The 13821-nt window shown below is 37.7% G+C and overlaps 1 protein-coding gene across 2 annotated transcripts in view; it reads left to right on the top strand.

Moving 5' to 3' along the window:
- DPYD (dihydropyrimidine dehydrogenase) overlaps positions 1–13821 on the top strand; it is a 962066-nt gene that overhangs the window by 625375 nt on the left and 322870 nt on the right. For both annotated transcript variants that reach the window (XM_008264835.4, XM_089337035.1), the window contains exons 15-16: positions 1812–1880; positions 10271–10354. In XM_008264835.4, the coding sequence (XP_008263057.2) occupies positions 1812–1880; positions 10271–10354 (153 nt within the window). The remainder of the gene's footprint in view (positions 1–1811; positions 1881–10270; positions 10355–13821) is intronic.

Raw genomic sequence — 13821 nt, forward strand, 5'->3', positions numbered from 1 at the left:
CTATTATCATGAGCTGCCAAGGCTATGGAAGCCCCCTGAGTTCACCAACTCTGATCATATTTAGACAAGGTTGTAGTCAAAGTGGAAGTTCTCTTCTCCCTTCAGAGTAAGGTACCTCCTTCTTTGATGACCTGTTCTTTCCACTGGGATCTCACTCGTGGAGATGTCTCATTTAGGTTTGTTTTTTTTTCCCCCAGAGCGTCTTGGCTTTCCATGCCTGAAATACTCTCATGGGCTTTTCAGCCAGATCCGCATGCCTTTAGGGCTGATTCTGAGGCCAGAGTGCTGTTTAGGACATCTGCCATTCTATGGGTCTGCTGTGTATCTCACTTCCCATGTTGGATCATTCTCTCCCTTTTTGATTCTATCAGCTAGTATTTGCAGACACTATTCTTGTTTATGTGATCCCTTTGGCTCTTAGTCCTATCATTATGATCAATTGTGAACAGAAATTGATCACTGGGACTAGTGAGATGGCATTGGTACATGCCACCTTGATGGGATTGAATTGGAGTCCCCTGGTATGTTTCTAACTCTACCATTTGAGGTAAGTCAGCTTGAGCATGTCCCGAATTGCACATCTCTTCCTTCTCTTATTCCCACTCTTACATTTAATAGCGATCACTTTTCAGTTAAGTTTCAGCAGTTAAGAAGAATTGTGTATTGATTACAGTATTCAACCAAAAGTATTAAGTAGAACAAACAAAAAAAAAATACTAAGAGGGATAACATATTAAGTTGTTCATCAACAGTCAAGGCAAGGGCTGATCTTCTAAGGCAACCCCTGCTCCTAAACCTTGGATGACCTCATTCATGTGTTCAAACGCTGTGCCAAACACCAGTCTATTTATCCTAGGTAAATTGTTAAGTGCAGAGACCCAATGCCCAAGTTTATTGTCTCTCAGGAGAGAAAAGTTAACCCAACTTTGAAGACAGGCTTTTCTCCCTGCTTTTCAGAATTATCTGTGATATAATCACAACTTTCTCTTCTTCTGTCAATGATGAAAACATATGACCTCTACAAAATAACTTTGTGGACTTTTTCCCCTATACATAAAAAAGTTGTGCATGATAAGAGCTTGGTGTTTTGATTTTTTTAACCATTTATTTATTTATTTTTGTCTACTTGAAAGACAGAATAAGAGTGACAGAGATTTTCTATCTGCTGGTATACTCCCCAGTTGCCTACAACAGACAGGACTGGGACAGACAGAAGTTGGAAGCCCAAAACTCCATCCAAATATCCCACCTGGATAGCAATGGCTCAAACACTTGAATCATTTGCTGCCTCCCAGGATGCAGTAACAGGAAGCTAGATCAGTAGCAGAGTAGCTTGGACCTAAAAACTGGTACTCCAATATGGAATATGGATATCAATGCCAACCCAAGATTTCCTGGAATCTAGCAACTACCCCATTTTGCTCTTTGTATGATCTGATATTTCCTGTTATGGTGACTTGTAGGTATGTCATTTAACATGTTAAGGTATGTTATACATATGTTATACACAATAAGTGTGTAATGAGATAGAGGTCAGTCTAGGTTAGCCTTGGCCCTCTAAAATGGTATGAGCCTGGTCCAGGCAATGGTTCTGTTTATATTCAGAGCAAGGGGAACCAGACTCATATTTTGTAAGTCTTGCGATAGTCTACACCATGTCTGAAATCTCAAATGTTGTCCTATGCTTTACTATTATCCTGCTGTTGTCTAATGATTTGTCTTTCAACAGATTAAAACAAATTTTTGTAACCAGATTTGTGGACTACAGCATAACTACTTGAATCTCTGTTTTTTCCTTTTTCTTTTCAAAGATTGTGATTGCCAGCATCATGTGCAGTTACAACAAAAGTGACTGGATGGAACTCTCCAGAAAGGCTGAGGTAATGCTTTCTTTAGTGTGCATGTATTTATTTTATTTCTTCTCTCCTATTTTTATTAGTTTTAAAGAGCTGCCATGAAAACTAATACAGTCAAAGTAAAATTGAATTGAAAATGTAACTTAAAACATTTCTATTATAATTTGTTTACCCTGTGTTTTCATTAAAGTGATGGAAATGTAAATGTAAAAGGAATCTATTCTATAAAAGCAATCCCTTGGATTTCATACACTATCAAAAAATCCTTTATTCTCTGAATTCATATACTCTATTTGCATATTAAGCAAATGTATATTATGATGGATGCCATGATAAAATTTAATTCTACCTTTGAGAGTCTAACTTGATCTTACCTTGCCTTTAGGCAAACTAGTTTGACAGTTAGTGAAGAAATTTTGAATATAAAACTCTTGAATATTTAAAATATAAAAGGTTCATTTAATACTATTCTAGTTTGAATATAGACATGCATAAAAGGTAGGACAGAATGCTACTGAATGGAACACTAGTCAGCAGGTTTTCTGTAATATAAATGGAATCTTGCATAAATGCAAACAGCTAACCATGTGCCTCAAATTTGTATTTCAGATAGAATTATACACATATATATATTTATGTCCATCATGGTGTCATAGAAAGTAGTGCACATAGTCTTAGGTAAGAATTCTTGAAAGCCTCCCTGTAGTGTAGGAGACTAAATAGAAAAATACTTACAAACTGACTCTATAGTATAAAATATTATAAAAGTCTATAGTGTTTAAAATTTTCATTGTGCATTTTATTTGAATGTTTCTAAACTATAAGGGGAAAAATGACTTCTGGGACATAGGGGGGTGAAATTAAACATGATCAGTAATTGGCTTCGTGATCTTCGGTGCTGGGTCCATTTTGTACATGTATTTACCTAATTGACCATGAAATCTTTCACAGAGCCTGTGCTTGGCATGAGCTTTGCCAATTTTAAGCTGACTAAGATAAATGGCTTTATCATGCTGCTTGCTTCTCTGCCTTTCTGTAAGAATAAAATGCTTTAGAAATTAGTTTCTCATAATGGACATTAATTTTTAAATAGGCAAAAAAAATCAAAGACTTTAAATGAAAACATATTAGTTAAAAAGATATTTTCGCATCCCATGTCTTTAATTATAGTTTTAAAAATATCCCTTTCTAAGTTCTGTAGAACAAAAAAAATTTAAAAAGGGGAGAAAAAAGACAAAATATTGCCTTCTGTTCAGTCAAAATATTCACTGAAAACACTCCACAGGAGAGCAATTTACATGTCAAGAAGGTCAATCTGCAGTTTAAAAAGTCTTCCCCATAATCTTAAATCTGGGCTAGCCCAGGAGTATCTCAGGAAGGAAATGACCCCAGGCCTTCACATCCCCTTGGAAGCAGCATTAGACAGCAGGATGCAACTAAAGGATGTGTATAAAAGTTAATGTGTGTCCACTGTATCTTCTCTGTTGTACACGTATTCTCAAGGAAAACTCATTTTCACCTAGAAATAAAACCTTACTGAGTCATACCTTCTTTTTTACTCTTATCTTAAAATGTGCACTATTGTAATATCTTTTTGGACATTTCTCAACCTGGGGTGATTTTGTCATGTTTTTTGAGCACTTTGAAAAAGAAAAGTCTTCTGGAAGAGTTTGTCACAGCTTGTGGCATCATTAGACCTTGATCAATGATCCTGCCCAGGTGTCTGATCACAGGGTTTGCTACATTTCCAGGACGTTGATAGCCTATTCCAATTACATACAAAAATATTTATGAAGTTCCTACTAGGTATAAATTCCCTGACCAGCCAAAGCAAAGGTGAATAAGATAATGGCCTCAACATATAAACGTGTCCAGTGTTTAAAGAACTCACCAGATATATAATGGAAAATGTATATTACAAAGAGAGCTATGCATGGGCTTTGAAATTTTTTGAACCAAAATAAACATGTTTTAGTTCTATTTTCCATAAACCTTTTGAAATTCACTTGTATATCAAATTGATTCATTACTGAAGGCTCACAATATTAGGTTTTAAATGAATCTCTTAAAACCTTTCAGTAGACCTTGAATCCATTTCTTTCTTAATGTATGTTAGCCTAGAAAAACAAGCCTGAATCAGAGTTTATGAGCAAGAGGTTGGTGCTGTAGCATAGCAAGTAAAGCTGCCACCTACAGTGCTGGAATCCCATATGGGCACCAGTTTGAGTTCTGGCTGCTTCACTTCTGATCCTGCTCTCTGCTATGGCCTGGAAAAACAGTAGAAGATGGCCCAAGTCCTTAGGCCCCTGCACCCGTGTGGGAGACCTGGAAGAGGTTCCTGGCTCCTGGCTTCAGATGGGCACAGCACTAGCCGTTACGGTCATCTGGGGAGTGAACCAGCAGATGGAAGACTTTCTCTCTCTCTCTCTCTCTCTCTCTCTGCCTCTGCCTCTGCCTCTCTGTAACTCTGCCTTTTAAAAAATAAATAAATCTTTTAAAAAAAGTTGATGGGCAAAAGGCTTATCAAAGAATGCAATCCCAAATCCAAATGATGGAGGAAAAAGGAAAATGAAAGAAGGGAAAGCAAATGCATTACAGAACATGACAGAGCTGGCCACAGCTGAACCAGGAAATGGAGTTGATGGCCCAGCTCTGGGGGACAGGGCATGCCATGGGAGTTGTCCTTTCTCAGAGTAGTTCCAAGGAAATGACAGCTAAGGAGTCCTGCTGGCACCTTCCTGTTTTTCTTGCACGGCATTTCATGCCACAGGGCTCCGCTTTCCCCTGAGCTTTTGCACTGTGTGTCCTGCTCTCTGTGGGAGCTGCTAGGGAAGCCGGATCCCACACCCAGTGATGCTTCATTTAAACCCAAACAGGACGAAAAGGGCAAAGCCTCTTGGCCAGACCTGGTCACTGGTGCTCCTAGAACTGCCATTTGTTCAGGGCAGTGTGGGCTGTAACAAAGCCCAGTTTTTAACTGAGGGAGGACATGAGAGCTCACAATTATAAGAGACATGAAGATAGCAGCAGTGACTAGGGCTCCGCGTTGAAGCTAATGGCAAAAGCCAGGGTGGCAAATAGGCCATCCAATTCTAAGAAACTCTCAAATTGAGTGTAGTCCAGCATGCATCGTTACCACTTAAACCCAGATTTATCTTCAGAAGCTCTACTAATTCCTTTGTTCTCAATCATTCTGAAGTCATTCCATGTTTTCTAAGTTCAAAAATCCTTAACTGGACCAACAAGTCTTCCATGGTCTGTCTCCTGCCTATTTCCCCAGGCAAGGAAATAGGTTTGTTTTCTAAATTTCAGCTCCTATATATATATATATATATATATATATATATATTTTAAATCTTCCAACTCATTCCCCACTCAAAATCTTTGCTGTTCCCTTGGTCTTGAAGGTTCTTTCTTCCTCAACCTTGAGGCCTCTGACTAGGTAACTTAAACCTTCCTATCCTCTGTTCTCCAAAAAGAACCCCGTTTACCATGAAATGAGCGAAGCTTCAGCCTCAGAGCCCTTACTGGTGCACACCACTTCCAAGCCCTTGTATCTAATCGAGTTTATAATTTTTAATTTCTTTGTCTTAATGAAAGTTTTCAAAATTATTTAAGCTTCAGGCTCCTCAAAATCTGGATCTGCATCTTTTCTCTACTTTTCTTTGACAGCGTTTAATAAAGCAGTGATTAACAAAGATATCATTAGCCATTTCTAATAATTTCTCTGTCCTGCTTGTTATATAGCAAGCTCCATGTGAATGGAAACCTCTGTCTGATTCCTGCTTAATCCTAGATTCCAAGACAGGACTTTGCCCACCTACAAGTATTTTTAATGAAGCAAAAAGCAAACTACAAAACCAGAGCTCAAGTTTGTATCTGACCAACACAAGGAAGCCATACAGAGTAAATGACACCAATGTTCTTGAGATGATTAAGACCCAAGGCTCCAGGTTTTACATCAGGGATCTGATGAGGGGTTGACAAGAATCTGACCATCCTTGGTATGATGAGACAAAGAGGGTCCAATGGAGAAGTAAAAGACCAAAACCAAGTGGCCATCCTATTCCTAGCACAGTCAAAATAAAACAGAAGCCAGATCTCATCACACTGAGCCCTCATGCTTGTGGTCACCTACCTTTCTCTGCCCCACCCAATAACTTTAAATCTATACTGATGAGGAAGGTAAGGGAAAGGGAGGAGGAAGTAATGACAGGAAAAGGGAAGACTTTCGTACCTGATTTTGTTGTACACAAGATCTTCAAAAGGTTCATGTAATGTGTATTATGAAAAATTCATAAATTTCAAAATGTTTTATATTAAGCTTATCTTTTAATTATATTTTCCATTAACTTTTTTGAATACATGTTGCACAAGTGTTTGTAGTTTGCTCTCATAATTTTGTGCGAGTTTTTATAAAGATATCTAGAGAATTTAGAAAGCACATCACAGCCACCCTTCCAAGAATTCTTCAGATAATTTTGTTTTCTTGTCTCTCTCCCCCCAACCCAGTTATAAATACTGTAATGCAATGTGATTTACCTTAAATCCTTTTCAGATCTAGGTGGGGGAAGAGCAAGTGAGAGGATATCATTGTATAGATAGGTAGATTGGTAGGTATGTAGGTAGATACAGACAGACAGTATTTGCTTATGTTTACATACATAGCATTTACTACATATTCCAAGTATTACTCTGAATAATTTATGTTTTAAGATTTATTTTATTCATTTGAAAGGCAGAGTTACAGAGAGAGGCAAAGAGAGAGAGAGAGAGACAGAAAGGTTTTCCATCTGCTGGTTAACTACCCAGATGGCTGCAATGGCCAGAGCTGAGCTGATTCAAAGCCAGGAATCATGAGCTTCTTCCAGATCTTCCACTTGGGGTAGGGGCCCAAGGACTTGGGCCATTATCCTTTGCTTTCCCAGACCATAAGCAGAAAGCAGAGAAGCAGCTGAAACTCGAACCGGTGTCCATATGGGATGCCAGCACTGCAGGCAGTGGCTTTGCCCACTACACCACAGTGCTGGGCCCTGAATAATCTATTTTTGTTAAAATTTATTTATTTATACCTTTCAGCAAGTACCTAATGAGTTAGCACTATTGTTTTCTACTTTCTTTGAGATGAAGAAACAGACAAAAAGTGGTAAAAACATGTGTTCAGGTTTGTATAGCTATTAGACAAGGTAGGATGCAAACCCAAGAAATTCTTATAGATAGATGGATGATAAATAAATAATGTAGCAAGTTAAAAACAGCATATTTCATACATCACTGCCTTCAATGGGTTATTTTATTTTATAGTCATTTAGGTGAGGTAGAGTAAACTCTGGGCTAAATTGTTAAACTAAAAAGCTTGTGACTAACAAGAGTCAAAATGCATGCCCAGTTTCAGTTAATTTAACATTTCATGCTAATTCAGCAATTAGGGCTTTTTGAATAGATAGAGTTGCTTGGAAATGGAATTAACTGCCTTTTCAGTTGGTGCATCCTGTGACAGGAATATTCAAGCAGAGGCCACATGACTATTCACTTTCTCCCCTGGGCTTTCTTAGTGTCACCTTGAGCAGCATTATTTCGGTTTTTGAAGACTACATGCCCATTTCAAAGGCCTCTCCAGGCTTGTCCTATGGGTGGGTGTTACCGTCTGTGTTACTAAAGGAGGAAATTTTAATTATTAGTCATGAGAAAGACCTTATATTGGATAGGTAGTTTTTAATTAATTGCTTTTAATTAATTTGAAAGGCAGAATGATATAAAGAGGGAAAGGCAGAAGGGAGAGACAGCTGGTTCACTCCCTAAATGGCCCCAACAGACAGGGATTGGCCAGGATGAAACCAGGGAGCCAGGAACTCCATCTGAGTCTCCCATGTGGACTTTACTCTGGACTCTCACATGGGTGACAGGGACTCAAGTACTTGGACAATCCTCTACTGCTTTCCTAGGTACATTAGCAAGGGAAGTGGACCTGAAGCAGAGTAGCCAAACTCAAACTGGCACCCTAATATGGGACCTAAGTGTCACAGGAGTGTCTTCACCTGCCACGAGACAACACTGGCTCCAAGATTTTAATTTTTATTTCAAGGTTACAAGCTGTGGTAATGTCAAACTCTTTTGTTCTTCCTAATACACTGTAAAAAAATCCATGAAATAAGTAATTTCCAATAAATTATAATAATGGTTATGAATTCAGGTTCAGGAGTAAAAATGTTTAGATTCAAGACCCTACTCTCAGTTATAACCCTTGGGATATTGAGGAAGTCACTTGAACTCTTCATGCCTTGGTTTTATTAATTGTAAAAAGGAGTAATGCCATATCTTACCTCTTAGAATTGTAATGAGGATAAAAATATTCAAAAGACCTAATAAAATATCTAGCATATTATAAATGCTCAATTATTATTAGCTATTATTATCTACCGTTAGCCAATTGTTAGTTCGCAATGAATTATGCATAATGTGAATATTTATACAAAATGCAATCATTATACTGATTGGCTATTAATTGCTGCATTTCAGCTGCATAAGGAAGTCTAAAATAATTTTTTTAAGATTCATTTTTTCATTTAAAAGGCAGAGTGACAGAGAGAGAAGGAGAGACAAGGGAGATCTTCCATCTGCTGGTTTACTCCCCAAATGCCTGCAACAGGCAGGGCTGGGCCATGCCAAAGCCAGAAGCCAGGAACTCTATCTGGATTTCCTATGTGGATGGCAGGGAACCCAAGTACTTGGGCCCTCATACACTGCATCACAGGTACATTAGTAGGAAGCTGGATTGGAAGTGCAGAGTAGCCAGGACTCAAACCAGGCACTCCTCCAATATGGGATACAGGTGTCTGAGCAGCAGTTCAACTGATTGTACCATAATACCTGCCACTAAAGGAAATATTTAACATAAGTAAGGAAAAGAATGAAAAGGGCAGATTTCATATAATTTCATTCATAATCTTTTAATTAAGCTGGTAAATCTCATATAACATGGTTTTAAAACAGGACATATTATCTACAGTTTACTGATAAGCAGCTGGATTCAAAGAGAAATAAATGACTTTCCCAAATATCCCCAGGTCTTTTGTAGCAGACCTAGGATTAGAACTTAGAATTCAGCAGTCTGTGCTTTATTCCTTCTCTCTACCAAACCATCAGGAAAAAAAAAAAAAGTAGAATGATTTACAATCATTTTCAAATAACATGAAACATTTTAAAACTGGATTAGAGAAGCAGAAACCATAATGAGACCACGTTAGAAAACAGGTTGAATGATCAAATGGACTTTCAGAAATATGCAGAAGAAAAAGCAGTCTCATTAATGAAGAGAGATGGGCGAGAAAGGTGATGGAGAAAAGCTAACCTGAGTTCTTAGGATGCATGAGGTCCGACTTAAAATTCAAAAAGCGGGAAAAAATAGACCAGAATCTTCAACAGTGAGAAAGGAAACAGACGGCTTGGAAACAGCTGTTGGCCTGAAGAAAGGTCTGGTATGGTCAGAGTGTGTGAACATTTTTAAGCCTTTGTATAAGGTGATAGACATGACATTATTGAAACTGATGCAAGCTTCTAGCTGGCCTTACTTAAAAGGACATTATGGCATTGGAAAAATTCTAAAAGATAGGTGAACTCTAGGTAAATGAACATAAAACTTGAATTGTTCAGTTTATCCAGCATCTCTCAAGTTACTCAATACACTTAAAAGCACATCTTGTTTATTCTTAACTTATTTTTTTAAAGAAGATGTCTCCAGAATTTTAATAGTCTTCAAGTTTCGTAAGAATAATCAGGGTGAACTGTTTTGCTCATTTTGACAGGATTCATTTGTATATTAAGGAATCAATTATTTAAATAAGGATTACTATTTAATTATTAATGTTATACAAAGCTATTAATACTTCATGTGTCATAGCATGGACTGTTTTTAAATATGATAAAATTGATTTTTGGCCTGCTTACTACATTTTTCTGTGCTTGTCTAATCGTTTGCCTAATCAATTATCCAGAATTAGTAAGGTTTGTTTCTATAACAATAGAAGCTATATAGGAAAAAAAAAATGTGTTATCAAATAGCTGAGTTAGTCTCCATTGTGTCAGTAACCAGGCTTAAGCTAACTTCCCCAATCTTCAGTTCTCCCTTTCATAAAATGGACAATATAATAATGCAAAGATTATGAGACTTATCAGAATATGGACAGCAGTGGGTGGCACTTTACATGCACCCAGTAAATATTTATGGTTGATGTTATTGTTGTGGTTCTACACATCTTAATTTGGGAGTTAGAATGTACCCCCCAGATAGCTTTGATGCAGAAAACATAATAGTTAAACTTGAAAACTGTGACCTTTGCTGAGTTATCAATGGTGAAGGCATACTGTTACGTAGAGTTTTACCTTTTCTTTCATTTTCTTTCCATGTTTTATAGGCTTCTGGAGCAGATGCCCTGGAGTTAAATTTGTCATGTCCCCATGGCATGGGAGAAAGAGGGATGGGCCTGGCCTGTGGGCAGGTAAGGACTTGGACAGCTGCCACTGTGTATGTCAGTGTGACAACAGGCTCAAGTGTGGTCATTATTATACCTTAGGCAAGGAGATGCATGGAGCAGATGACTGACTTGAGACTTCCAGGTCTGCATTGTTTAAATATTTAGTGCTTAAAAAGTGGAAAATGAGGGAAGCTGAAATTACAGCAACTGTTTAGCTTTATTGAGGAAAATATCACATTATTTGCTTGACAGGAAGTAATATCATAACAAATAGTTTTTAAAAGCACTGAAGCAGAATTAGCTGATTTCAAATGCAGCGTTCTTTATTCATTCCTGATGCTGATCCAGTTTCCCTGGAGCAATATACTGTACAAAATGCATTGTTCGTAGTGATTTTGTAGTAAATGGGGCACAGCACAAATTGCATTTCACATTTTTTAGCATATGATCATTATTCCCTAACTGTGTTTTGGGAGTTGCAAAAAGACTTTGATGCTATTTTTATTTTTGGATACAATAAATGGAACATTCATGCTAAAATACTTTCAAAAACCTAATAAATAAAATGTGTAATAATATGTTAATATATAGAAAATACCACATCTTTATGTAACTAGATACAGGATTATGTGTTAAGGAACAATGTAAAAGCTTAATGCTAAAAAGGTGAGTGTTTTGCATCTACTTTCACTTTTCAGCCCACAGAGAAATGATGTGAATTAAATAATATGAAATGTTGTAATTTCTGACACATCTTATAGTCCTGGAAAATTTACTTTTATCTCCACATCTGGCACAGGATCTTGTTCATAGGAGGTGCCTGGCTTTTTTTTCCCCTCAGTCATTGAAATTGATTTGAATTAAACTCAGAGGCCCTTACTATGGGAGGGCAAAAATTTCTGCTTATTCAAATGAACATAGATTGCTATTTTTAAATTAGTATTCACCAAGGATTTTGAAGCACTTTGTAAATATTTAATTAACATTCAGAACAGACTTAGGAAGAAACTATTCCTATATAGCAGCAGGAGAGGAGAAGCTGGTCAAATATTTCAAGTGGAGTCTGTTTCACACACAACAGGTTACCCAGGAGATCAGTAAGTAGGATGACAAAACCAAGGCTCAACTACCCAGTGATGGGAGATATCATTGAATCAAATCATAACTGTTGGCTGGCGCTGTGGCTCAACAGGCTAATCCTCCACCTTGTGGCGGTGGCACACCGGGTTCTAGGCCCAGTTGGGGCGCCAGATTCTGTCCCTGTTGCCCCTCTTCCAGGCCAGCTCTCTGCTGTGGTCAGGGAGTGCAGTGGAGGATGGCCCAGGTGCTTGGGCCCTGCTCCCCATGGGAGACCAGGATAAGCACCTGGCTCCTGCCATCGGATCAGCCAGGTGCGCCGGCTGCAGCGCGCTAGCCGTGGCGGCCATTGGAGGGTGAACCAACGGCAAAGGAAGACCTTTCTCTCTGTCTCTCTCTCTCACTGTCCACTCTGCCTGTCCAAAAAAAAAAAAAAATCATAACTGTTGAGTCACACCTTAAAATAGCAGTCTCTGTGTCAAGATGTGTAACACAGTTAAAAGGAGGAACACTATGAGGCTGGCACTGGGGCATAGTGGGTAAAGTTGCTACCTGCAGCACCAGCATCCTATAAGGGCAATAGTTTGAATCCATTTCCAGTCTAGCTCTCTGCTAATGGCCTGAGAAAGCAGTGGAAGATGGTCTAAGTGCTTGGGCTCCTGCCACCCAAGTGGGAGACCAGGAGGAAGTTCCTGGCCCTTGACTTCGGCCTGGTTCAGTCCTGGCCATTGTACCATTTGGGGAATGATCAAATGGAAGAAAGATCAATCAGTTGAAGAATCTCTCTATCTGCCCTTGCCTCTCTCTCTCTGTAACTCTGCCTTTTAAATAAAGAAATAATCTTTAAAAAATAAAATAAATAAAATAAAATATTTAAGAAGGGGGAAGACTAAAAGGACACCTTGCCAAGATTTTCCCTTTACCCATTGCACAGTCTCTGAACCTCACAGCCTAGACATTTCTGGTTAAATATGTAAAAACAACTATGGAAAATTTATATCTATTGACTAATTTGTTAAGGAAGGTTATATTTTTAGTATTTTCCTCTTGTTACAAATAGGACAATTATATTGAAAACATTGTTCAAGTCCCACCAGAATTTATTTTTGTAGCATAGGTTTTGACTCTATGAACACATATGAACTTACCCTGGTGTTATGGAGAATCATTTAGTCATATAAATTTTTTTATGTAGCCTTTGGCTGAATGAGAATGCCAAATGCTTAAATTTCAAATTAGAGAAACTAAGATTTCTAAAATTCTTGGAAAATATATGCTCCAAAAACCATGATATTTTTATTGAAGGCAACTTAGGAACACCTCCATTTCTCTTATTAGTTAAGATTTTAAAACCTAAACCAGTGTTAGTGATGTGGCTTAGACGATTATGCTTCCACCTACAGTGTCAGTATCCTATATGTGCCCCAGTTCAAGTCCCAGCTTCTCCACTTCCAATCCAGTGCCCTACTAATGCAGCTGAGAAAGCAGCAGAAGATGGCTGAAGTCCTTGGGCCCCTACACCATGGTGGCAGACCTGAAAGAAGCCCCAGCCATTGCAGCTATTTGGGGAGTGAACCAGCAGATGGAAGATATCTTTCTTTCTCTGTTTCTCAGTCTCTTTCTTTCTCTCTCTCTCTTTTCCCTCCTTTTCTCTGTATCTCTGTCTTTAAAAATTAAAAAAAAGCCCTAAACTGATTCTTTCCATTAGCCAAATTTAGAAGTATTCTTTTGTATATAGTTTCTTAAATCATATAATTGAAAAATCAAATTTAATTATTTTTGCTCTGACAGATTTTGAATGATCCCTCTGCCTCATGACACATGAATGTACCATATTTAAAATGAAGGCAATGAGGAATATTAGTGCATTTAAAAAAATCTTTACTATGACTCTGTGTGGAGTACTCACAAGTCCATTTGGCTTTTATTCTACTTTTTCTGCTTCCTTTTCCCCTTTATCTACATCCTCTTCACATTGCTTCCCCTTTCGTCCCTAATTTCCAAAATATTGAACACCTGTAAGTTAATTGGATGGGGAATTTGTACTCAGTGTTAGGGAACTGAATCCTGTGTTCCACTTGTTGAAAACTTCCTGTGTACTAAGCATGGTTGTATGTATTATCACAGCCAGATATATTTTTGCTTCCTGAATGAGAAACTAACATTAGTTCCATTGCTGGAATATTTATCTAAGACATTTACTTTCTTGTACTGTACATTTTCCTTTCTAAACACCTATTTTCCCTCCTTTATCGCATATATTTTCTCACAAATGTGTAGTAAGTAAGGAACACTCCCTTGTATCTAAATTATTTTACTTGTGTGTAATAAGCATAATTGTATATACATGTATACGTAAAAATTAAGTGACTAAACTATAAAATAAGTTACTAAAATCATGAAACTTACAAATA

Source organism: Oryctolagus cuniculus, chromosome 7 (genome assembly GCF_051225735.1).
Source record: "Oryctolagus cuniculus isolate XC-2025 breed Fujian yellow rabbit chromosome 7, ASM5122573v1, whole genome shotgun sequence".
NCBI lineage: Eukaryota > Metazoa > Chordata > Mammalia > Lagomorpha > Leporidae > Oryctolagus > Oryctolagus cuniculus.